At 47.3% G+C, this 26,786-nt stretch overlaps 1 protein-coding gene across 7 annotated transcripts in view; it reads left to right on the plus strand.

Moving 5' to 3' along the window:
- The window catches only part of Tbc1d22a (TBC1 domain family member 22A), a 301,414-nt gene that overhangs the window by 104,970 nt on the left and 169,658 nt on the right, over nucleotides 1-26,786 (plus strand). For all 7 annotated transcript variants that reach the window (XM_052748584.1, XM_052748580.1, XM_052748582.1 and 4 more), the window contains one exon: nucleotides 3,443-3,557. In XM_052748584.1, coding sequence (XP_052604544.1) covers nucleotides 3,443-3,557 — 115 coding nt within the window. The remainder of the gene's footprint in view (nucleotides 1-3,442; nucleotides 3,558-26,786) is intronic.

Raw genomic sequence — 26,786 nt, forward strand, 5'->3', positions numbered from 1 at the left:
GGTCTGCAGGCCTTCCAGGGAGAAGCCTCTCCCTCCTTCTCACTGTGCCCTGATTCTTCTCATTGGGTTTCCTCCGGCATGTGGGCATGCTGCATTTAGAGCATTGGACAGTGACACTGGGCATCTCACAGCCTAGCAGTGCTGAGGCTGAAGTGTCTCCCACATCTGTTGTGCTCCTTGTCACTTTACTTGATGAGGGAGGGCCTCTCAGACCAGGATGTTTGCAGTAGGTACATCCGTGGACCCAGGGTCTCTGCATTATGCCCTTTGGTGGATCATGAGTGCTTCTCCGCAGCACCTCATGAGTTATCATCCTGTGTGCCCCATGTGATCTCCTTGCATACGCTCTTTGCTGAGTTGACCCTGGCTCCACTGACAGTTCTATCCAAGTGAGCACATTGCTTCCACCCTTCTGCTCCAATTGCTCGAAAAAGTTTTCATGGACTTGTGGGCTGTGTCTCCATGAAGAAGGACCTCCCACTCCCCAGAACACTTTCAGATGATGTGACAAAAAGGTTTCAATAAATATTAGTGAGTTTGGAATCAGGACTGGTTTTGCAGTTCCACCACTGCTCACTGACTAGAAGTCAGCCTTAGCTTATTCTGCAGCTGCCTGTACCTGTGCAAGCAGTTCTGGGACCAAAGGTAGGACGTTGAGATCATCAAGAGGTCCAGGAGAATTCAATGTAGACAGTTGAGCTGACTGAGAGCTTTTCCTTTGCTCAAAATACACCGGACTGTTTCTGGATTTTTCTGAGGAGTGCAGCCTGTTCTTTCAGGTATAGTAATGGCAAGGTGTGCTGTGTTAGGGGCAGCTGGCAGAAGCCTGCTTTGAGACTCCCTCAGGAGCACTGCTGCTTCTCTGTAGAGGAGCTGGAGGGCATTGGCCTCCTGATTGCAAACTGGACTCATCTGTCCTCAACACACACTCCCTGCTGCTAGTGCCTTGTGTTCCTCCCAGGAAGGTGCTGGACTAGTGGGCGATTCCGAGTCTACCTCGAGTCCCACTGACAGAGACTGGTGCTTGGAACCTAAGTCTTAGAGCCCAGGCCAGCCCAGGTCTTTGTCCCCAACCTTCTCAGGCCTTTAATGGTGTATGTGAGGCCAAGACACAGCCTCTGTCCTGTTTGCCTGGGTGGCTGTGACAGTCCCTTGTGCACTGAGGACCTGTGATGAGGTTCAGTGTGTGTGTGTGTACTCTGGGTTTGTTAGTGTGGATTGTGCATGCATGTGTCCCAGGTCAGCATTAATTGTCTTTCCTTGGTTGCCCCCACTTTTATGTTTTTGATCCAGCATGTCTCACTAACCTTGAAGCTCTTAGATTTGGCGAGGCAGGCTGGACAGTGAGCTTCAGGGATCTACCTGTCTCTGCCCCTGAGATCGGAATTACAGCCACCCCAGACCTTTTACATGTGTCCTTGGGATCCTACCTGAGATCCTTGTACTGCAGGGTGGCACTCTGTGCCTGAGCTATGTGTCCAGCCTCTGAGTTTGTTTTTACTTTCTTTTAATTGTTTGGTGGTGCTAGTGATTGTATGCAGGGCCCTCACACATGCTAGGCAAGTGCTCTGTTAGCGAGCTGTGGCCCGCCTCTGAACTTGTTTAAATATTCATTTCTCTCTAGGAAACTGTTGACTGATGGGAAATGTATATGAATCTATATGCATGAGCGTGCCACTCACTCAGCAAACATTGAGCTGGCGCCTGCTGTGCTACAGGTGGTGCTTGCTTGTTAGTCACTTGAGCAGCGGGGTGACGGGATACTGGGGGGAGTGGGGCTGGATCTTAGGCTCCGTGGCTTGGAATCACAGACTGTGCTTTGGGGCTCTAGGCCTCTTCTCTGTAAATCCTGGGGTAGAAGTGCTTTGGGGCTCTAGACTACCAAGCCCAATCATACATAAGGTGCAGGTGATGTAGGAAGGGCCTAACTTCTGAGAGTGTGCAAACATCTGGCTCTTCAAGATTTGGTGTGCTTAGAGGTTCTGGAACACCTTTATTCATGTGAGCATTTTTTCACTGCCTCTGCTGTACTGCTTGCCTGTTTGAGGTCTGGGCAGAGTAGTAAGACCTAGCCTTGACTGACTGTGGAACCCAAAACTAAGCAGGAGCCACCAGTGAATGACAGTGGGAAGGAGGGGACACCAGAGTCGTAAGTCGAATGTGACTGGCTCTTCATTGAGAAGATGGGCAAGGAGCAGCCATAGAGAAGGTGGGCAGGGAGCAGCCATAGAGAAGGTGGTCAAGGAGCAGCCATAGGGAAGGTGGGCAGGGAGCAGCCATAGAAAAGGTGGGCAGGGAGCAGCCATAGAGAAGGTGGGCAGGGAGCAGACAGACATAGAGAAGGTGGGCAGGGAGCAGCCATAGAGAAGGTGGGCAGGGAGCAGTCATAGAGAAGGTGGGCAGGGAGCAGACAGACATAGAGAAGGTGGGCAGGGAGCAGCCATAGAGAAGGTGGGCAGGGAGCAGACAGACATAGAGAAGGTGGGCAGGGAGCAGACAGTGCAGAAAGGAGTGTTTGAGCTGGTCTCAAATACCAGCAATTAGTTTAGTCAGAAGCAAGGAGAGGCCCTTAGGGCTGTGGGAACTGAGGTGGTAACCTGCTGGGCTCTGAGGAGGGTACAGAATATGGATGCTGGTTAGAAGAGGCCCTTGGAGCAGGGCCATATATTATGGAGACCTGGGCACTATGCTTATGCATCAATGGAAGGTCTTTAAGCCATTGGTGTGGGTGTGCATACATATGTGTGGGTGGTCTAGGGTGGTGTGGTTCTGTTGTACCTTGATAAGATTAATCTCAAGAGCAAAAATGGAGAAAGGTGAGTGAGATGAAAGATGGTGAAGAGGAAGGGTCAATCGAAGGTGAGTGTCCTGAGGAAGAAGGAAGCTAGGGTAATTCTTGCATTCATGGCTCAGGAAACTGGGTGTCTACATGTGTCTTCTTGGATGGGGATAACTTTCTAGGGAATTAAGAAATCTATTTACCTTGTGGGGACATAGATGCATGTACATGTGCATGAGGAAGGGCTGCATGCATGCATGCTACACCCCTCCTTCCCTCCCTTGCTCCTTCCCCTTCTCCCTCTGCCCAGTTACCTGCCCACCCACCCACCTAACTCTAAGGAAAGAGCCATTGTGTACCAGGCCCTGGTCTTCTCTGCATTCCTGTGACCTGCTGGTCTCCAGGGAGCAGAGAATCTAGTGTTAGTGGTGGGGAAGAACTGAACCCAGGGTTCGGGAAACACTATGGTGCTTGTGAACCAATAAAAAGTTATGGTCATTGGACTGACTTTTGCAAAGAAACTGGAATTGATAACTGTTTTGTGCCTTAGTATTGGAAACAGTGAGAAATATTGATGGCATATATTTTAAGTAAAAAGTGGGTACATTTTAAATTTTTACTGTGTTCATTTCTTGCTTTACTGCCAATTCCATTTTCTTTCAGATTTTCGAAAGGATCTTGTTTATATGGGCTATCCGACACCCTGCCAGTGGATACGTTCAGGGGATAAACGACCTGGTCACTCCGTTCTTCGTGGTCTTCATATGCGAGTACATAGGTAGGCGCACACCACAACACTGTGCCTCCTGGATACCCAGTGTGATCTTCAGTGGATCTGCTGTGCTCACTGCATAGTTATACCAGTGCTGAAAATTACCTCTCAGCATCACAGTACTAATGAATGACATTTGTGTTAGTCAGGGCTCTCTAGAGGGACAGATCTTGTAGACTCAGTCAGTCAGTCTGTCTGTCTATCGATCTAGGGGATTTATTCGAATTGTTTATAGGCTGTGGTCTAGCTCGTCCAACAATGGCTGTTTACCAATGGAAGGTCCAAGAATCCAGTAGTTGTTCAGTCCCCAAGGCTGGATGTCTCAGCTGGTCTTCAATATGTGGTGGAATCCTGAAGAAGTAGGCCAGTGAAGGAATGGACTTACTAGCAAGAATTAGAGCAAGCAGGCAAAGAGCAAAAGCTTCCTTCTTCCATGTCCTTTATTCAGGCTGCTAGCGGAAGGAGTGGCCCAGAGAGCCTGTGAGAGTTTTAGTTAATTCCAATAGTCAAGTTGACAACTAAGGATGGCCATCACAATTGTGGAGAGGGGCAGTCTTATCCTTGAGGCCAGCTTTAAAACACACCTTGAAACCCACTCTCAACCACTGCAGATATGCTCACAACTGACAATATCCCACTTTAAAATAGTATATGGGCAGAAATGAGTCTATTTGGGAATTTGGTTTTTCCTAGTGGCCCTCAGCTCAATGGCTTTCAGGGCTTCGTTTTAATGGGTAAGGTTAATGTGATAGAGTAGTCAGTGTTGTAGGCAATTTGTGGAAGTCATTTCTCTCCTTCCCCCATGTGCATACTGGGGATTGCACTCAGATTGTCAGTCTTGGCAACAAGCCTCTGAGTCCCCTAGCCTGCTCATCTGTCCTTTTCTTTCATTTACATCAGAGTAGCAAACAGTAAAATGATATCACCTGCTCTGAGCAGTTCTGAGTTTATAAAAAGTCTGATTAGTGATGTGTACACTTTCTGATTCATTTGTGAAAACACATTAACTACATAGGAGGGGTCATTCTTCAGGTTGAGCATTGGTGTTTAAAATTGACACTGTTCTCATGAGACCACTCCTTCAGTGGCACTGGCTTGTTTTGTGTACTGGAGCATTTCAGCCCTCAGTCTGCTTTTGTGTTCATCTGAAGAGATGGGATCACTCAAGATTACATCCAGTCAGCGAACTGATTATACCATAGGTCATTGCTAAGCAACTAGGGAGAGCCAGTGCTCACTCCCTAGCATCTCTGTCCTCTCACTCCCCACCTGATAGGTAGCAAGGGTGCTCCTGATGGTCCTGGAGTGGTCGGACCTCTGTCTGTGGCTCTCAGTTAATGGAGAAGTTCAGTCACAATGCTTAGAGGATTGATGGTCTAGGCTAAATGGACCATTTGATTAATGTGGGAAATAATGTGTTTGAACTGCTTTACCACTGACTTATGTTGTGAGACCCAAGCAATTCTAATGCATTTCCTGGTTATTAGCAGACAGGGGGAATGGCCAAGACCGTGGTGTTAATTGTCTAGGAGAAACAATGATTGGAGGAGGTAATGACTGTGCTCTGTGAGTTGGTCCTGAACTGGGTTCAGAGATGCTCTTGCAAACCCTTCCCCACATAGTTGAACACACACACTTGAACACACACACTTGAACATACACACGACGTATGCACATGTGCACACATGCACACACTTGAACACACACATGTACAGATACACTTGAACACACACACACATGAACTTACATACACACACTAAATAAACAAGTTAAAAAAAAATTTTTAAAGCGAGACAGTGGTGGTACACACCTTTAATCCCAGTACTTGGGAGGCAGAGACAGGCGGATCTCTTAAGTTCAAGGCCAATCTGGTCTATAGACCGAGTTTTGGGATAGCCAGGGCTATACAGAGATAAATTTTTTTTTTTTGAAAGTTTCAGGATGCAGAGAAATAGCCCAGTGTGGAGAAGAAACTCTGGGCCCATGAACAATAAATTGGTGACCATAGCAGTGTATTGGAGAGCTTTAGCGAGATGGATTGTTCTCACAGAGAACGTCCTGAGCTGTTGTTGGTCAGAGGGTGAGGATGACCCAGACTTGCAGACCTGTCTACAGCTGATACTCCTGCAGGCTCTGAGGAAAGGCATCTGCACGGGCTGCATATCTCAGGAGTTATGGCAGCAGCAGGCAATCACTGCTCTGGACCAGCCCTGAGGAGGGCAGGTCTGAGGGAAGGATGGGAAAGGGTCTGCATCATCTTCGGTATCACTACAGCTAAGGGCAGAGGTCACAGTCATGGAGAGTGGGCCCAAGTGGGACACAGGCAAGCAGGTGAACCCTTTGCCTACTGTGACTCAGTTTATATGAGCCCTCCTGGGTGTCTGCCTTTTCTTTGAACTCAGGACTCTCTTGTGTGTGTCACACTGTGCAGAGTAGGAGTTTGGCAAACCCATCTGGATTGCATCCCTAAGATGTTTCTCTGCTGTGCAGTTAAGAGCCAGGGCTTTAAAACCCTTGTAAGAGAGTGTTGCCATTTGGTGGCGTATAGCTAAGGGGGAAAGGGTAGGTGAGAACACCCGACCTTCCCATTGGCGGGCCACTCTTCTGGGCTTCTCTCCTCTAGGTGGCTGAAGGGTCCCTCAAGTTCCTGGGATGCAGTAAAGGTGAGCAGATGGGAGGAGGGTGGTTGTGCAGTCCGCGGTCACTTGTGGGTAACAGTGACTTTGGTGCTCCCTCCGAATCCTCTTCCGCACACCTGTATTTGTGCAGTTCTCAGTGCTTTTTTTGCACGAATGTAACTCTGTTGTATTGAGACATCTTCCTGAGGCTCATTCCCGCCTCCTGCATGTGGTGTTCTGTGAGATAATGTCGTATAATTCATGAACTCATGCTGCTGGTATTGGATTTTTTAAAGCCCCCCTCCTTGTATAATTTTTAAGTAAATCCTGTACTTTTGAAACAGCCCCTATCATATTCTGTCCAAGAATGTGAAATTTGGCTTAAAATTAAGAAACATTATTCCATCACCTTGGATCACACATTTTCAGCAGAGTATGTATTTTAGTTTAAATAAATATTTTGAGCCTAGAAAAAACAACAACAACAAAGCTGCATTCCCCCCACGCATCTCTGCTATTTCAATTTAGAAACAATTTTGACCAGGCACTTTGGGCTGATACCTTAGGGTAATTGAATGTTGGTTGGCTGCACGGGGAGAATGACGATGACCGTTGTGCACGATGAAGAATATCTCACCGTGGATTCTCGCTCAGGAGCTTTAATCTCAGGTTGATTTGATTCTGTATGTCATCCTCTCATAAATTACTCCTGAAAGCAAACATGGCAGGGGACTGGAACAAACAATGCATTTTCCTATGAGCATTAAGAATATTTATTTCTGGGTTTCCCGTGGAAGGCGGAACGTCAGGAGTACAGCGTGCTCTCAGCATTGCGTTCTGCAGAGGAGGTTTCTGAGCATGCTTGAAGGAAGTGCCGCCAGCGGGCTGTCACCAGTGCGGCTGGCACAGGAAGCACATCCCCACCAGAGGACTGGACACTAGCTGGCTTCCAAGCATGGATTCCCCTCCAGTTTGCACTGTCACAGACGTCAGGCTTTGAGGGACAGTGAGAGCATGACTGCTGCTTCAGACTTCTCATTCAGAGTCAGTTTTCGCAGTGTGTGCTTTCGTGTGGGCCTTCCATCTTATCTCACTGTGTCTTTCTCATGTGTGATGTGAGCCTCTACAGCAGCTAAATTCATCTGCCCGGCTTCCCTGAGTGCTCCTCAGTGGGGAATTGCTGCTGCCGTCCACAGGTTGTTTCCAAGCCTGCAGAGGCATGATACAGAGCATCTGTGTACAGGGCAGTTTCTGCAGTAGCTGTCATCTAGCAGGAAGTGGAGACAGGGTGTGAGTGGGCTGGAGTGTGACTGATACAGGTCTCCTGTCTTGCAGAATCCCAGTGCCTATAATTGTACAAACATTTACAAAATGCCTGAGCAATGGACTTCTGTTGACAGATTGGAAAACAAATTCAGTCAGTGTGGCCACATGGGCCAGGAGATGTCTCTGGGAGGTGTGGAGCTTTCTTAGGCCTTGTCAGTGCACTGTTGTACATGGTAGCCATAATGTTGTGTGTGCATATTTCAGGATTGTTTTCTCTTTACTATTCAAGTATTTACAAGGTCATCCAACATTTGAAAATAAATATTTAAAAATTGGTAATATGGTGGTTCTAATAATGGGTAGGAAAACTCAGCAGAAGACCAGTGAGGGTCTGGAAGATGGAGGACCAGTGAGAATTATCCACTTCTCAGCCATCTGCTGGTCACTGTGCCCAGTGGCACAAAGGACATGCTCATTCCCAGAGCATAGGGCGCTTGCTTCATGCTAGCCAGGTGCTGACACTAAGAGAGCCTCATGCAAATCAGGCATGCTGTGTTCTAGACAATAGCATCAGAACAGAAATCAGTGACCATCTGAGAAAACTGGAAACTTTAGAATCAGAAAGGCCCGGAGATGAAGAAGGGGAACATGAAATGCAGAACCTGCGGGTGCAGCCGGGTTATATGCAGCAGAGACCCAGAGTTGAACTGACTGAACTAAGAAGTGCTCTCAAGCTGTTAACGCACCGATCACTGCAAGAACAAAGGAAAGCAAGAACAAACAGACGAGGGGGAGGGCTGTGCATAACAGAACGGAAATATGTAGAGCAGAGCAGAGGAAGTCCTCGCAGCTTCAGTCAAGCTGAGCAGGTTTGAGAAAGGCAGGAAAGGGAGAGAGGGAGACACTCAATCAGTTGACACTGTTCATTTCAGAAATGGAGAGCACAAGGGGATTTCATGAATAACCTGCCAAGTAAGTGCAGAATGGAGGAATTCCACAGAAGGCACTGCTTCCCAAGCTGTGCTGACTGACTCCATATAGCCAGGCTGATGGTCAGACACCAGTGTGTGTGGCTGCAGATGTGAATTTGTGAGTGACATTTAAATCAGTTGCCTTTGAGTAGGGCAGATAACCCCCAATGTATAAGTAAGTGTGCCTCATCCTAGTCACTTGTCTCAGAGTCACTCCTCATAGTCTCTGGCTGTGGCCAGAGAGCATGGTGCCCAGAGGAAGCAGGGATTCCTTAAGTGTGTAGCCTGTGGTTGAGTTGCTAGCTTTTCGGGCTGCCCTACATACCTGCAGATTTCAGATTTGCTGTTCTCCAGTCTCGTGAGCCAGTTCCTGGAAATTAGTTTCTTCCCCTCTCCCCCACATGTTTATAGGTATAATATACACCTATATCTTATGTATAGATGAGATTGAATTAGTAATATCTAAAACAGTCCCATAATGCCCAGACCATACGTGTGATAAAGAGTTAATGTGACTGCACCACAAAGTTTTTCCAACAGAAGAAGGAGGAACACTTCTACATTCATCATACAGGGCCATTGTTGCCCCATGAGCAGAACCAGATGGGAGACCCTGCAGGAAGAGAACGACACACTGGGATTCCTTAACAAATGTTAGCAGCCAGGTGTAGCAAAGTGGATGAAGGGATTCTGTATTGTGAGAAGTAGAGTTTATTCCATGATGGCAAGAATGCTTCAATGTATGAAAATCAATATAGTATCCTTTATCTACAGACTAAAGACTAAAACCAAGTGATTATGTCATTTAGCATAGAAAAAGATATTGACAAAACCCGATGGAACCTAACTCTTTGGAGGAAAACCATTTTACAAATGAGTCCTAGAAGGAATGGTCGTAATAGGACAGCTAGGTGTCATCCTGCAGAGGAGTAAAGCTTCACCCTGCCTCTCATATGACAGCATTCTGTGAATCCCAGACCTAAGTCTAAGAGTTCACGAGAAGCCAGGCATGGGGGTGCACATCTTTAATGCACATCAGGCAGATTTCTGAGTTGAAGGCCAGCCTCCGCTACAGAATGAGATCCTGGCTTGGAAAAAAAAAAAAGGTTTATGAAGTCAGCCATCATGACCTGGGTTAGACCACACCAGAAGCAAAAGAGACAAAGGCAAAAAAAGAAGCTTCCTCAAATGAAAGCTTTTGTGTTGTAAACAATACCCTCAAGAATGAAACCACAAACATTATAAGAATGCTGAAGGTCTAGAATCTGCTGTGTACAGAAGATAACTCAGTAAGATGAGCCACTCCAAAGAGGGCAAAGTGTTTCAGTGGACGATTCTCCAAAGAGGATATGTGACTAGCCAATAAAAATGCATGGGAATATTCACTAACGTTAGTCACCCGGGAAGACAATGTGAGCCAGCTCTTCATACCCACCATAGGAAGGCTGGCTGTGACATGCTCTGTGGTTTGAATGTGTACTGTCCCTGCAGGCTTGTGTGCCTGAACACTTGCTCCCAGCTGCTGGCACTGTGGTTGAAGGCTGTGGAACCTTTATGAGGTGGACTCTTCCTAAGGGAGGTGGGTCATTGGTGGTGGCCTTGAGGTTTTGTAGTCCCACCCCATCTCCTGTCTGCTTTCTAACTGCTACAGTGTGACCAGCTCGCTCACTCTCTGGCCACCGTGTCCCCCATGCCATGCTGGTCTGCACGCTCAGACTGCGCCATGGCAAACCCCTTCGTTGCTTCTTGCCAGGTCACAGTTACAGAAAGGTGGGTACGGGGATTGCCTGGAAATGAGTGCAGGATTTCCTCTGGAGGTGTAAAAATGTTACATTAGATGGTGAATTGTGTGGTATTTAAATTGTATCTCAAAAAGGAAATGGAGCCCTTCATTTGTGAGGAGAGATCCCAGTCTCGCATCAGTTTTGCAGTTTCCTGATGGCTGACACATGCATAGCTTCTCCTTTTTCTGTTGCTGATAATACATGCACCTTTTGAGTAAATACAGTCTTGGTTGCATTTCTACTATTTTTCATTATAGTATCAGAGGCACCAAGAATGACTGACTCATTCTTGGAAGAGGTGTCACTGAATCAATGTTTGCAGCCATTTTTAAGTCTTAATAGCATTTACTGGGCAGTTTACTATAAAGATGATGGAATACATATTTTCATCAGCCATGTGAGGCACTTCCATTTCCTTTTGTCTTTGATGTGATCTAATATGATTGGCTGGAGAGGGCTCATTTGTGTGTGTGTGCTCACAATGTGCTTCATTCACTCATAGACATGACTGTATCCTTGCAAGGCTGCATGGCCCACAGCTCAAATACTCAGTGACTCAGAGGGTTCGATGAACACCAGCAGCAGTTAGTATTCTCTCCAGTATTCATAGTGTTTGCCTCAAATATGTGTGTGTGTGTGTGTGTGTGTGTGTGTGTGTGTGTGTGTGTGTGTACATGCATAGCAAAGCAAAACAGCAGTGGGGGTGGAACCTGGTGACTGCAGTTGTTTGGTAGGTGTGTGGCAATGTAGCAGAAGCAAGACTCTCACTGACAGTTGTAGCTAGAGTTTTCCTGCCTGGCCCACGGTCAGGGCAAATCTCTCTCACTTGCCAGTCCCACAGCCGCTCAGACCCGACCAAGTAAACACAGACACTTATATTGGTTACAAACTGTATGGCCGTGGCAGGCTTCTTGCTAACTGTTCTTACAACTTAAATTAATCCATTTCTATAAATCTATACCTTGCCACATGGCTTGTGGCTTACCAGCATCTTTACATGCTGTTTGTCATCGTGGCGGCTGGCCGTGTCTCTCTGACTCAGCCTTCCACTTCCCAGCTTTATTCTCCTCCTTGTCCTGCCTACATTTCCTGCCTAGCCAATGGCCAATCAGTGTTTTATTTATTGACTAATCAGCAACACATTTGCCATACAGAACATCCCACAGCAGACAGTCTCTTGGACTTGGCACATGAGTGACTGTGCCCACAGGAGTGCCCTAGCCTTGGGTTAAAAGGTAGTGGAAGGGTGGTCAGTGTGGGCAGCTATGTAGAGATTTGGCCTCAGTCTCAGTTGCATTGTTTGTCTCTGATGGATGTTTCTGGAAAGGAAGCATGTGAAGGCTGTGGTGGTCCTCCTTAGGAAGATGTCTGGCCTTGGGCTTGACCTTGACCTATACTTCCAGACTGACTTGGAGCCTATAGTGACTACTCAGGAGCTGCCAACAGCTTCAGCCAAGGTGTGGCCTTGCTTGCTGCTTCCCTGTGTGCTGTGTGTTGTTTGTGGTGGGTCACAGGCATTGCACTGAGTTATGAGGGCCTTTTGCTGTGTTCTGATTTGTCACTTTGTGTTTTAACTGACAGCCTGAGAAGACAGATGTCTGCCGGCATACTGATAAATTGTTATGGAATTCTTACTCTGGTGTCATGAGGCTTCGTTTCTGGTTCATACGCGCAGCCATTTGTGAGATTATTGCAGGTGTAAGTGCTCCGCCAGTCGGATGGAGCCTTAACTGCCGTTATTAATGAGCTCACTTTGTCAGATGCTGTGCTAAGTGCTTAATTACTCCGTAGCCTGGATCCTTAAAAGCTTGGCCACAGCACCCGCTTCCTTGTTGAGCACGTGGGGCACCATGAGCTGTTGAGACTTCCTGAGGCTGCTGAGGTGTGTTGAGCCGCTGGCGTGGCCTGAGGGCCCTAGAACTCAAGCCTTATCTACCTCAATGGGACTTGAGGAAGGGGAGCACATGGAGAGGGCCCGGCGTTCCTGGCATGGGTTTTCATTCTGTAGGACTCCTAGGCCGGAGTCGTGTCTCTGTCTGTGGGGTTTGTGTAGTGCTCCTTTCCCAGCTCTAGGACCCATGCTGTACCAGGAGGGTCTTCTGCCTGCTCAGTTCAGAGGGAGCCCTTCCCTCCTCCTCTCCAAAGCGTTATTTATTCTCTGGGAAGCTTTGAGGGGCTGGGCCTGGGAGGGAGTCTGAGAGAAGTGCAGGACAGGCTTTCTCTTGGTACCAGCAGTTCTCGTGAGGCCTGGATTCCTGTTTCCAGGATACTGAGCACACAGACGCTTGCTTTGTGTCTTCCCTCTTGTTCTGTTATTTGGGGGCAATGTTGGTAAGCAGTGCTCGGTGGCAGCCATTGTCTTCTGCTACCTGTGTTTCTTCCCTACAGACGTGTTTTCTGTTTCAACAAAGTGGAAATAAAGTTCCTAACCCAAAAGTAAACTAGTAAAATCTAATTCTGTCAAAGTGGGGCCATTCTCTTTAAAAAATTTATTCTTTCACAATTTTATACACATGTATAAAATGTTCTTAGAGCAAAGTCCCCCTGTTTTATTCCTCCCCCACCAAATCCCATCTTCCTATTTCCTGATGTCCTGTGTGCACATGCGTGTGTATGTGTACCTGTGTGTTTATGTATGTGTGCGTGTGTGCGTGTGTGTGTGTGCGTGTGTGTGTGTGTGTGTGTGTGTGTGTGTGTGTGTGTGTGTTTATGTGCACGCTACTGCATTTAATCAGGGTTGCCTGCCTGAGCATGGATTGGGGGTTATCCATTTGAGCAAAGGCAGTGTAGCAGTGGTGGTACCACTGAAAGATAGGACTTCCCCTTTTCCGCAACCACCAGTTGTTCTTCAGGGAGGCCTAGGGCCTCATGAGACTCTCTTTACACAAGATGGAAAGTGGATGGGCCTCGAGTAGCAAGAATTGTTAGAAGGTCTTATTAATAGAAACAAACCTGGAGCCAGGTATTGGGGTGAATGCTGGAAGATCAGAGAAGCAGAACAAGCCACAGCTACCTCACCTTGCCAGTTCCTTAGCTGATCCTGTTTCCTCAGACTGGAAGCCTCTGAGTCCTCATCCAGAATGGGTCTCAGCTGAACTGTAGCTCAAAAGCCTAAAAGCTTAATCAGCCAAATGCTTAACCAGCCAAATGCTTGTAGTTTCTGGTCTCCACGCCTTATATATCTTTCTGTTTTTGCCATCACTCCCTGGGATTAAAGGCTCACTTCTTGGGATTAAAGGCGTGTGTCACCATGCCTGGCTGTTTCCAATGTGGCCTTGAACTCACAGAGATCCAGAGGGATTTCTGCCTCTGGAATGCTGGGATTAAAGGTGTGTGCTACCACTGCCTATCCTCTATGTTTAATATTGTGGCTGTCCTGTTCTCTGACCCCAGATAAATTTATTAGGGTGCACAATATTTTGGGGAACACAATGCCACCACAGCCTCTTGAAATTCTTCTTCCATCCATGACATAAAGTTGCAAGTTATGTGCAGGCAGGCACTGCTGTTGTGAACTCCTGGGTGCAATAGCCATGCCATGTCCAGAAGGCAGCATCTCACAGCTCCCCTCTGATCTTCCCAGTCTTATATCTTTCTGCTCCCTCTCTGTGATGTTCTCTGAGACTTGGAGGAGGTGATACAGATGTCCCATTTAGGACTATGGACTCAACCACCACATGTTCTCAGCACATCGACTACTTATGGTTCTCTGATTTGACTGCTTCCTAATGCAGACAGGAGCTTCTCTGGTCAAGGTTAGTGCAAAACAGATCTATGAATATAAACAACTATTTAGAAGGCAGTTTGACAGCACATCCATTTAGCAACACAATAATAGTAGGTTCCCCTTGGAGCCCATGACCTCCTAGCTATGGACTTTGGATCAAGTTTGCAGTACTGGGAACCGATTCTTCCTATGTCGTGGGCCTCAAATCTAATCAGCAGGCAGTTGGTTACCCCGGTAGCAGTCACACCACGATTGCACTAGTGGACACATCTTGGCTGGCAGATCCTAGCTTGCAGGGTTTATAGCCTGTGTAGTACCTTCCAGCTCTGTGAAAGCTAGCCATCAGGAAGGAAGCTACCAGCTCAGTTCCAGCTGCATTTCTCTATGCCTTGCAACTAAAGTATGTGGTGCTTTACAGCAGTCAGGTCCGACCATTTAGTTCTGGTGAGCAGCCAAGAACAATGACAATTGCCTGCATTGTTTTAGGGGCCTCTGGGATGTCTCCTGTTAACAACTCTTAAGGTGATGCCCCACACAGTACTAAGAGTTTTGTTTTTGACATCTCCCATGTGTGCTGTCCAGAGCCCTAGAGAGTTTTTCATGGAAAAGTGGAGGGAGATATCCTTAGGCTGCAGGCAGGTTCAGTGTTTCCTCTTGTTTAGAAGCCAGAAGAGCAGCAGATCCCTGGAAGTGTATTTATGATGGCCTTTTGTAAGAGAGGGAGGGAGGGGGAGTATGAATATATGTATATGTGTTTGTATGCACAAGGCCAGAAGTCGGCAGTGGGTGTCAAAAGACCTTTCACTGAACGTAGAGCTCACTGATTTGGCTTGACTGGCTACCCAGTAAGCCCCTCAAATCCTCTGTCCGTGTCTTCTGAGCACTGGGGTTACAGGAACAGTCTGCCATGCCCAGCTTTTTACATGGGTGCAGGAAATTAAACTCAGGACCATATGCTTGCCTAGCAAGCACTTGACTGACTGAACCATTTTCTTCCCTCCCTCCCTCCCTCCCTCCCTCCCTCCCTCCCTCCCTCCCTCCCTCCCTCCCTCCCTTCTTTTGGTGTTATCTTCTGGTGTTGTTCAGGCTGTTTTCAAGCCCTTGGGCTTAAGCACTCTTCCTGCCTCAGCTTCCCACATGCTTGGAATATGTGAATGTGCCACTATGTTCAGTTGCTTCGTGACTTTTTTTTTTTTTAAAGATTTATTTATTTATTTTGTATACAGCATGTATGACTACAGGTCAGAAGAGGGCACCAGATCTCATTACAGATGGTTGTGAGCCACCATGTGGGTGCTGGGAATTGAATTCAGGTCCTCTGGAAGAACAGTCAGTGCTCTTAACCTCTGAGCCATCTCTCCAGCCCTGCTTTGTGACTTTTATTTAGCTCTTAAAAGAATAAACCAAAATATTCAGTTTTAAAAATGAATAAAACATACTTGTTTCCATTTGCACTGAAGATTGGGCCATTTCTAGAAACCAAGTGGTTTCATCAGTACTTAATGGTACAAATTTTACTAATTTTTTTTTTACACCTGGAAACATTTTGCTGATCTGTGTCCATAGGTAGTATCTTATCATTATTCATCATGTATTCCCAAATATGGTTTAAAGAAACTAAAGTAATAGAGGATGGTGGCCAAGTAAGAGATGCACGAGGGTCCTGAAATGTGAACAGTGCCTTCTTCTATGAGCCCGAGTTTCTTGTTTTGTTGCTCCACGACTGCATTATCTTCCAGGAGGGTGTAAAGGAAATCTGGAGACAGCAATGGAAGCCCCCTCCCCCCAGGTTCCATGGAGCACAGTGAAAGAATTATTTTCCAGCCACAATGGCAGAGAGAAAAGTTGACAGAGGAGGAGGTGTTGCCATTATGAAGCAAATCGGAGGAGGCAGCAGGCTGCCAGCAGCTCTCCTGATGTGGTGTTGGCACACTGATTGTCGGGGCAGATTCTTACTCTGCAGCCTCAGGTGATGGTGTCTTTAGCAAGTGGACAAAATCTCAAGACTATGTAGGGAGGGCATCTTTTCCCCAAGTTATTCACAGGAAGGCCTCTGTGCTTCTCAGCTTTCCTGCACTGGTACCAAATACCTGGATCATTAACTTGCAATAAGAAAAGGTCTATTTAGGTTTATTGTTTTGCAGGCCCAAGGTCAAGATTACCAGGCTGTGTTGCTGTGTGCTTGTGGTGGGGCAGCACGTGATTGTGGCAAGTGCATGTGTGGTGAGGCAGGATCCATCACTTTGTAAGTGATGGACTGGGGTTCCCCCATGACCTAGGGACCTCCCACGGTGCCTTGTCTCTGAAAGGTCTAATACTTACTAGTGGCCTCTCCCTTAACACATGGATGACTGGGGGACAGTCAGTGTTCAAAGTCAAACACGTGGTGTCACATTGCATTTTAGAGCAACACTGCAGATGCTCTTCTTTTTTGGAAGACATAAGAACATTCTGTCCTCTTTTATGGTGTTTTCAGATCAGACTTCAGATCAAACAGATCATCTACCATTCATAGATGATTAATACTGAATGGAGAGGAGGAAATGCAGAGGTAAAATATCCATTGCTCACATTTGTTCATAAATCTAAAGGTGAAAATCTTGTGCATTATAGAGAAAAGGAGGTGGGCATCCGCAAAGTAATAAGCCATCAAAATATTTAAAAAGTAGTGTGCTTAGATGATAAAAATAGAAGAAACAAAACCCTATCCCCACCAAAGACGCATTTGCCATTTTGGAGTTATAATTTTATCTCAGCAGTTGAGTGAGTGAGGAACCCTATGCAGGTGGGGTGTGTCCACACTGAATTTGGAATGTGTCATCAGTATTTGCAATTCTGAGATGGTTCAGGTTTGTTGCTGAGCAATTGCAGCCCCTCTGCATCCATGGAGATTGGCTCCTGGACCCCTGTGGACAATGCAGTGTGCAGATGCTCACATCCATATATGCATGCATAGCATTTGCATGCAGCCTTCACCTCCTCCCATATACTTTAAACAGTCTCTAGATGACTCATCATACAGTGCATGTTAATGCAGTGTAAGCAATTGTTTTCCTGCATTGATCAGGGAATAATGACAAGAAAATGGCTGTGCCTGTTCTGTACAGACACAGATTTTGAGCTGCGATTTTAAGAATCCATAAATGTGGGTCTCATGCATATGGAGGGCCATGGTTCTTGTTCTCTAGGACAGTAAGTGGCAGATTGGTTCACTTTCCTGAATTCCAGGGAGATGTCTTTCAGACAGTCTTATACCCCAGAGTGACTGGCCCTGGTGATGGGGTAGAGGCAGGCTTCCCAAATGGGCTTGTAACATTTAAGTCTGGAACATGTATGGGCTGTGCAGCTTGCTAGCTGATTTTCAAATTTGAAAATCGGTGCTGTGGTAAATGAGTGCCCTGACTGGTTTTTGTCCACTTGACATAAGCCTAGACATAACTGAGAAGAGGAAACATCAATTGCCCTCATCATATTGGCCTGTGGGGCGTTTTCTTGATTAATGATTGATGTAGAAGAGAGCCCAGCTCACTGTGGATGTCCTATTCCTGGACATGTGGTCCTGGACTGTGTAAGAAAGGTAGCTGAGCCAAGCCAGGGGTACAAACCAATAAGCAGTGTTCTTCCGTGGTCTCTGCTTCAGTTCCTGCCTCCAAGTTCTGCCTTGGTTCCCATCAATGATGGACTGTAACCTGTAAGCTGAAATAAACCCTTTCCTCCCCAAGTTACTTTTGGTCAGTGTTTTATCACAGCATCAGAAAGTAAATTAGGTTAAGGAGTATACAGATCTTGGATGTACACCCCATCCTGCTCACTTTAGGAAGAAAAAGAAGGGCTTGCAGTCATCCTGCATCCCAAGCATACCTTCCTGTTGTGGTGGGTGCTGTGCCCCTGCTCCGTTTTACATATATTCTTTCTAATCTTTAAAGTCAATCCCATATCGCAGCAGGGAAATTGATGCCTGTGAAGTTCAGGAACATGGTAGGGGAATTCTGCACTTTTCCCAGTTGAGAATACAAGGCTGTCATGGTTCTTCTCTTCTTTCCTTGGGTTCAGGGAGTCTGACAGGACCTAGCAGGTACCTGTGTGCTGTTCACCTTCAGGCACCAGTAATGGAACCGTCTTGTTTTCTGTCTTATTTTTGTTTTGAGTGGTTTCTCATTCTGAATGATGGATGAGGAAGGCATGTCTTTCTGTGAGTGAAGAGCTTGGCTTTATGAGGGCATCTTCTTCACTCTCAAAGGCTCAACCTTAGCCATGGCCATCTGTTTCTTCAGGGACGTCTCAGTGAGTCTCCTGTGGGTAATTAGAAGTGGCTACTCTGGTCACACTTTCACAGCTGCTTAGCTATGCCAGTGATGTCAGATGGCTGAGGTCTTGCCTCAGTAATAAGAATTGAACAATATTCAGGAAGGATTCAAACTGCATTAATATTTAAGAGCCTTTCTAGATCCAGAGAGTGCCCGTGAACCCCTCCTGAATGTAATGTATACAGCACATGTCAATTAGGAAGAGAGCTGATGTGCGCTTGGCTCCCCGTCCGCTGAGGCTCCCTCTGATGCATCCCAGGACGTGCTTCTTGCTGGAACACGCAGATTGCCGCATCCCAAAGGGATTCTCATGGAAAAACAGGCTTTCCATTACTTTGCTGTTCCTAATAGATCTGTGTCCCAAATAGGAAGGAAAATCAATTTAATTACTTATGAAACTTTTCCTTCAGGGTGAATGAATTATGGGGAAAAAATGAAGTGTCTGTCTATCATCAGTAACTTTATTTCAGGCCGAGGATGAGAGATATTAATTTGCTCTGAAGACTAGGTGTTGGGTCGCTAGTGAAAATAGAGAAGGCATGCCAAGGTGCACATGTACCCAGGGCTGCGAGGCAGAACACTTACCTGCTGGGACTTCCTGGAAATGAGCTTGAGAACCACTGGCAGCTAAGATGGCACTGAACAGAGGCCACAGGCCGGTGCAGGTGTCAGAGCAGGAGAACTGTGAAGGGGGAGAGAGCTAATTGCAATTAATGTAATTAGGAGGGGAGATGTTCTCCAGAGGGAAGCACATGCTTCACTTCTGGCTGCTGTTCCCAGCCTTCCTGTGGTATCCTCTCCCTGTAATTAATGAACCCTATCTCCCATCGGAAGCCACGAGGTGCTGGGCTGGGCTGGAGTCTGCTTGACACTTCTTCGCTGGGTCAGGAGGCAGCTCTGAGTTTCCTCTCTACATGGTGCAGCTTTGCAGTGTGGCCATATCTGAGGAGCAGAATTTCGAAACTGAGGCAGGGAGAGAACTGGTCTTTTAGCCGAAGCTTTAAATGCTCAGCTGTGAAGGACAAAGTGTTGCTAGATGGCCAGGTGGAACACCACAGATGGTGACTGAGAAGATGAACCACCCTTCCTTCAGGACATAGCCCCATCACCCTTCTCCCGTCATCGCTGGCCTGCTTTACCTCCCACAAGGACGTCTGGCCCCTCGGTACCCGCTCCCCAGCCCCTGGCAGCCACTCACCTCCCATCACTTCTCTGTGTAGACTTGCCCACCCCACGGGTTTTGTCATCCATGGCGTGACCTTGTCTGATTGGCTGCTTTCGTGTATCGTAATGTTTCTGAACCCATCCCTGGGCAGCACATGCCGGCATTCCTTTCTGTGGCTGGAGTTTTCTCTGATGTGAAGAGAACTCCTCAGCTGTTCCTCAGTGGGTAGACTCTGGGCTGCTTTCGTCTTTGGCAGCTGGGAGCATTCATACCATTTTTACACAGATGTGATTTCAGTTCTTGGAGTGGAATGACTGATCACGTGAGAGTTGTGTTTTTACCCAAGCCCTTGTGCCATTTTACAGTCCTGTTGGTAACATGATTTTCTTGTCAGCTTTTGTTCCTTTATTTTAGCTATCCTAGTAGATACAAAGTGCTATTTAATTATAGTTTTAATTTGTATTGTTTGTTGACTAATAATGTGGAGTATGTTTTATGTGTTTATTATTTTTACATAGCAGTTATATTTGGTAATGATTGGATTCATTTAGGAACCTTTTAATTTTAAATGTAAATTTTTCTTCTTTTTTTTTTTTGTCTCATATAGTAGCTTGGGCTAACTTGGCATTTACTACTTAGTTCAAGCTGGCCTTGAACTCTTGGTAGTCCTCCTGCCTCAGCTTTCCCAGTGTGAAGCCACCACCACTGGTGACATACTGTTATTTTAATAAACTTTTAGCTTTTCTACTTGGGCTTTTCCATCTGTTATAAAACTGATTTTGAATTGTCCTCAGATTTTATTCAGTGAAGAACCTCGGGAGCCTGCAGATGGGACAGAGAGGTGCAGCCCTGCCTCAGCATGGTGTGGCAAGGCTGTCCTTACTGTTGTGATTTCAGTTGCAGCACATTTTAGCTTGTGCAAGCCATTGTCTGCCCTTCACCATTTCCTGTCCATCTGTCTGTCTGTCTGTCCGCTGCACATCCTGATTTTCTCTGAATGCTAGCTCTGGCCCTGGCTGGTGTGATTCTTCCCTTCCTTGGCAGGGGTGGTGTACAGGAAATGGAAGGTCACCTGCCCCCTCCGTGTCCCTCTGCTTGACAGCTTGGCTGTCCTTTGGGGAGAGTCTGCTGCCCCTTTGCATTGTGTTGTTCACTTGGGGCACCTGTTTGTTGAGTTCTTTCTTCTCCAGAGAGATGTGGAAAAATTGCCAGGGCTTTTAGAATCCTGCTCTCACCTGATAAACGTGTCTTTTAATGCCAGCTGTGAATGAGAGAAGGATGCTCTTTGTACACTTGCATAAATGAGGTGTTCTGAGCTGTGCTGTGTTGTCTAGGAAACATGCCTTTGGAGGTCCACAAGGACAGAGGGCTGGAGCATTAACGATGAACAAGAGAGATTGACAGAACACACTGAGTACAAAACAACCTGCATGCCATCAAATGAAACAGTTTAGGTGAGCAAGAAACAAGCAATCATTTCTGCTCAGCCGGTCCAGGTTTTTGCTTCAGCTGCTAAACTGACAAGATGTGGCCCTCTCTCTTTTCTCCTCTTGCTAGTTCTGCCCCAGAGCAGGGCTAGCAAACAGCTGCAGTAGCCTCATGAACTCCCGGGTACTCGCCAGTAAAGACTCGCTTTAGCGTGTGATTGAAACTCTGAGTGTGAGACCCAGTCCCTTTGGTGTCCCATGGGCTAGGCCTCCATGGGACAGGGCTCCCTCCCCAGCGGAGCACGACATCTGCTAGGATTTCTGCCTCTTGTTGGCAACAGGAGCTGGTGTCCTGTGCTCTTCAGTGGTGGCTTCAGCTCCCCTTAGCTTGGTACACTGTTTATGCAGGCTCAGTGGTCTCTGACCCAGGAGGAGGAGGAGGTTGCACCTTCTTAAGAAGAAAGAAATGACATAGTGAAGAGCCTGAGACACATGTGGGCTGTGTGCTTTTCCACTGTGTGTGTCACTTTCCTCCTGTGGCTGTGCGACACTGACACATGCAGGTGCATGTTAGCACACTAAGCAACCCACCTGTGCAAATTCAGCCATAGGTGCTGGAGCAGCAGAACAAGCAGAGGGAATAGGCCCCAGCAGGAGGAGCATTCCTGCCTCCTGGACTCCTGGAGGATGTGTGGCTCCTCTGTTGCGCTGACTGTGGAGCACTGTCTTTGGAACTCATCCTCAGGCAGGTGGAGCTTCAAGGTACATTCAGATACTGGCACAGCCAGGAGCAGCATGGCAGGATACACTCATCACTCTGGAGGCAGGGGCTGTGAGTGACAGGAGGCTTGGGGACCTGTAGCTCATCCTCTCATTTCCAGAAGAGGAGAGGGACCCCTGAGGCCAGCTAGTTTTTCTAGACTGTCCAGAATGGGGGTGACAGCTGGAGGAGGGGTCAAGCTATTCTTGGCCTCGGACCACCCAGAGAGGAGGTGAAGAGGTGGAGAAGACACACTTGCCTTCCTTGTGCTGCAGCTGCTGTGCTGTGGATCTGGGTTGTTTTATGTTTCAAGTGGCCTGGGAAGTTCCTGACAGTTGTGTCTTATTTTGTGATAGAACATACAATCATTTCTTGGAGGTATCTGGTTTGGTTGTTGTATCTCCTGTGCAGCCAGCTGGAGGCTTGCAGCTTCCTGACTCTTCTATTCCTGCCCAAGGTCAGAGCTAGTTGCCTATCTCCAAGCTGGCTGGGTACAGTGACATCAAGGAGGTCTGAGGACCCACAGAGAAGGAAGGAGAGGGGTGGGCCTTTTATGATCCTTGTGCCTTCCACATGCTCATGTGTGTAAACCCCAGGGAAGTAGAGCAACAGAAGCGGTGGAGTTCACCCCTGCCTGCTCTGCCTTTGCTCCGGGTGGAGTTCACCCCTGCCTGCTCTTCCTTTGCTCCGGGCTGCAAACAGGTGTTATTGTTCCTCACTAGAGAAACTCTTCGCAAGAGTTTCTGCCTTGTGTTCCCTGTAAGATACAGGCATGGCATTGCCGTAAGAGACACGAGAGAGCCTGCATCTGTGTCCCTGTGTGCCCGCACCTGTGTGTGTTTTTGGGGAAAAGCCACCCACAGTTTCCCAGCCTTCATCTGTCTACCTGCCTTTGTCTCTGCTGCGGACTCAGCCTCTGCAAAATAGACAGTGCCAGCAGCTTCTCTACTCAGGGAGGTTAATGGCTGAGAGAGAGAAAGAGTGCTGGGAAGTCTTTGAAATAAAGTTGCGTGCATTGTGATTACAGCTCTGATGGTATTTATATTTAAATCATTATTGTAGCAATAATGTACCAGTTTGCCAATAAAATACAGAATCACTTTGGAAAAACAGTCTCCATACCAGAACACTTCGGAGGCTGGGCTGCATGGTCTAACTTTGGGCCTTTGCAACTGGTTGCATGATTCATGTATTATGTATTTCCAAAGAGTAATGAAGGCTGTGCAGTTTTGCCTAGGGCACTGAGTATTGAAAATATACAGCCAGCCCAGTGGTGCTGAAGGACAGATTGGAAGTCTGCATTGACAAGGCTGTCTTTCATTCCAGGTGGGGTGCCACTGCCTTCCATGCCTTGGAGTTTGATTTGGTGATAATGCATCATTAGGGACAAGTCCTTGTGCCCGCCGTCCAGCTACAGGGAGGCAGGAAGTGGACAAGCATCTCAGCAGTGACGGATGGCTTTTTTCCTTCAGATCCATACAAAATTCATAAACATGATTTATAACCAATGAAGTTTGAGCTGCTTGAAGCAGAATGCTCAAATGCACAGCTTTATTGTGCAGGCAATGTCTTTCTTTTCATTCTGTCCCCAGTCATGGTTATATGGTGAAAGCACACTCTGCCACAGGCACAGGACAGATAGTTCTACTCACTGCCGTTGCCTCCCTGGAATCACATCTTGGAGCAGTTGTGCTAAGGGTAGGAGTTAGCCAGAGGAGGCTACTCATTGTTCATGAGAACAAAATGAACCACATGGCCAAGGCAGGGATGTCTCTATAGGACAGACGCGGCCCTGTGTGCTCTGTGTGTGAGCTCTTTCTGAAATCACTTGTGACCATTTGCCCTGAAGTCACCGTGCTCTTCAGTGGCATGTCCTTTTGTCTTTGAAAGCTTTTCCCTTCTGACCCCAGGTCAGTGAGTCCTGCTGGCCTCATCTACGGTTCCCTTCTTCACTGTTGTCTCTGATCCGTGTTCTGCTGTTTGTATGTCTTCCACTGCCTGGTGGTGGTTCTCTGGGTTCTCTTTTTCTATCCTCTTCTCCAGCATGCTATGTGTATAGATACCCACAAATGCTTTGTAGCTGGTTTGTGAACTTTAGAAGCTAAGCCACATACTTCATTTGTGTTTTTCTGGACATATGGGCCTCCTCTTCACCACACTTGGTTAGGGGTGCTAATGTGCAGGGGTGAGGCCCAGTGTTTGTGTTAATTTTCTAGTCCAACCTCCACCTGAGTTTCCCTCTCTGCATCAACTGGCTCCTGGCCAGCTCCTGAAGACACAGGTCACATACCCTGAGGTCAGGAGATAGGCCTGTGTTCTTCTCTAATTGCTGCATCCACTGAGGATGCTGAGATAGCAAAGACCCTTGCTTATCTCTGGTCCCTTACACCTCAGGCTCAGGTCCCAAGTTTGTGCCCCTGCAGTCTCTCTTCCATCTTCTACATTTGGACCAGCTCCGTATCTCTGCCTCTGGCCTCCCTGATACCATGTCATTGGGTACCAATGACACCAGTTCTGGTTTGACCACGCTCTGCCTCTGCTCTCTAGGCTGGACACAGCAAGCAGCATGTGCATTGCCTCCACGAAGTCCTATGATGCTGCTCACACGCCCACCCTTCCATATAGGGGTCCTCAACTTATTCCTTTTCACCCCAGCCTAGGACTTGTCCCCACACAATAAACTTGGCTGTGCTGCTTGGTAAAGCTTGGTACATTGTTCTGAATTTGGGTCTGGTTTTATTTATTTATTTATTTATTTATTTATTTATTTATTTATTTATTTATTTAGGTAAAGGCTTCTGAAAGGAGTAATAGAGAAATGAGTACAATTATCACATCGGATCAAGGATGCATACTGTCAACATGGCCTCAGCACTGTTGATGGTGGTCTTGATCCCAGGCTTGGGATAATTGTTTTCAGTTGTCTCCAGGGTGTACTTGTGCCCCGCTTCACATACTGTCCTTTGGATGGAAGTCATTGTCCAGCCTTTATTTAAGGGAATTGGTACTATTCTCTACTTCCCAAAGGGGTCTATATTAGTGTTTGGATTTCTGCATGGGAGGTTTGCCCGTTTCCCACATGTGTGCCCCTATCCCAAGTCATTTGTATTAATAGCAAATGCAGAATATTTAGAAATTTAGAATTTGGGTGATAGTTCAGTACTACATTCTTTGATTTACTGCTCAGATTCTATCAGTGTGGTCATTGAGTCCTTCCAGTTGGCTCTCAGGCCCTGCTGGCCTCCTCATCACTGTGTGTGATTGTGTGTGTGTGTGTGTGTGTGTGTGTGTTGTGTGTGTGTGTGTTGTGTGTGTGTCTGTGTCTGTCTGTCTTTCTGTCTGTCTACTTCAAGAACTCATGCTGCACATGGTGGCACATGCTTTAATCCCAGCACTTTGGAGGCAGAGGCAGAGGCAGATAGAGCTCTGAGTTTGAGGCCAGCCTGGTGCACATAGTGTGTTCCAGGCTAGCCTGGTCTGCATGTTGAGGCTAGCCTGGGCTCCTCAACACTCTTTAATTTATTATATCTTAGTACATGTTTGTCAGAAGAAAGTGGCTATGTTTAAAACACATTTTCACTAGGTGTGGAATTGTGTCTTGACAGTTCCTTCTTTCAGTGTCTAAGGATGTTTTTAGCATGTGGCTTCTCATTGGAGGTCTGCTGTCACCATTACTTTACTCGTTTAGATTGGAATTTGGTGGGAGTTCTCAGAAGCCAGTTGATACTATTCTTCACATTTGCCAAATGTTGCCTTTGGTCAGACTTTGGTAAGTGGAAAGCATCCTGAGGAGGTACGGGTACTGCCTTACAGTTCCTAAGTCAGGGAGCGGGTCGAGAAGGCTGCTCAGCTGTGGAAGCTCCAGTGTGGAGTTTGTATCTCTGCATGGAGATCTGCAAGCTCATGCCAGCTGAGTCCAGTGGGCCTGGAGGTCGAGGGACGCAAGTGTTCTTGTTGGACACTTCAGCTCTGTCCTACACTGCCTCTCACAGGCCGGAGCCTTGCTGAGGTCATTTTCACCTCTGGACTAGGAGAGTGTGACTGCCTTGCTGCTCGCTGTGGGTCCAGATAGGGACATGTGGCACTTGCAGTGTGAACAGTTTGGTGGCCCCTGATAGTTTTTCTTGGTTGTTGTTCCAGTACTGTCTGTCTGTTGCATTGGTTAAGGGAGATGCAGGTCAGAGGGCTCAAATACCCTACTCCAGACCAAGAGCTGTGGCCCCAGCAGGCACCCTAGTGTTCTGTCCCTTTTCCTCCCTCTGTGGGCTCCTGAGCTTCCTTGCTCAGCTGCAGAGCCACCACTCAGCCTGACCCCCTGTCCCCACCCAACTTCCTTCTTCTGGCTGAAGCCTGAGGATGTTCAGCACAGACTGTTCAGCTTGTCTTCCTTCCTTAGGCATATCCGTATCACCAAGAACACCCTCAAAGACCTTGTGTGACCGGGAGCGTTTTGTAAACTGGAAAGCGTTACCATTATGTCTGTTTTCTTCCTCATGATTGTCCTCATGTACCTATGATGGGTAGGACATTGTGCTGGGTTCTAGGTTCATGAAGAGCCTGTGAGGACCTTAATAACTGGGGCATAACTAAGAATGGGATGGCAGGGTACTTGTGAGAGATCTGTGGGGCTGTGGGGAAGGGGCCCAGACTAGTGGAGGGAAGGTGGGGAGCTGGGCATGGAGCTGAGGAGGGTCATAATGAAGGAGGGCAGGGCATGCAGTGCACATGGAGGCTTGGGTGTAAGGCCTGGAGGCTGGTAGTGACTCCAGGGTATCAAGCTGGGGACTAGAGGGAGGGTTATAGGGGACAGTAACTCTATGCTCTCTAGAGAGCGTGGAGAGCGTTATGGGTCAGTGCTGAGTTCAGCATTAAAAGGAGCCATGTGAGGGCTTTAGGGAACTGAGGTGGTCAGGTATGTGCAGTTTAAGCTGAATACCTTCCCTTTGCTCCAGACTCAAGTCACCTGGATATCTACTTCCTGAAACCTCCGTATTCTCTGCCCTTCAAGTAGGGTGGGCACCTGCCCCTTCTTCAAGCAGAGTAGGGTTTCTCCTCTCTGCCATCAGCCTGGTCTGAATGCCCTTCCATCTATCTGCTTCCAGTTGCCTGTGTGGATGTGTGGTTCTTACCCCCTTGTCTCGCTGTGGTCTGCAACCCACTGGGCACTAGGCCCGGGTCTTGCAGACCCACACTTCGTTCCACTTCTGTAA

Source organism: Peromyscus californicus, unplaced genomic scaffold (genome assembly GCF_007827085.1).
Source record: "Peromyscus californicus insignis strain IS unplaced genomic scaffold, ASM782708v3 Scaffold_20__1_contigs__length_68692818, whole genome shotgun sequence".
Taxonomy (NCBI): Eukaryota; Metazoa; Chordata; class Mammalia; order Rodentia; family Cricetidae; genus Peromyscus; species Peromyscus californicus.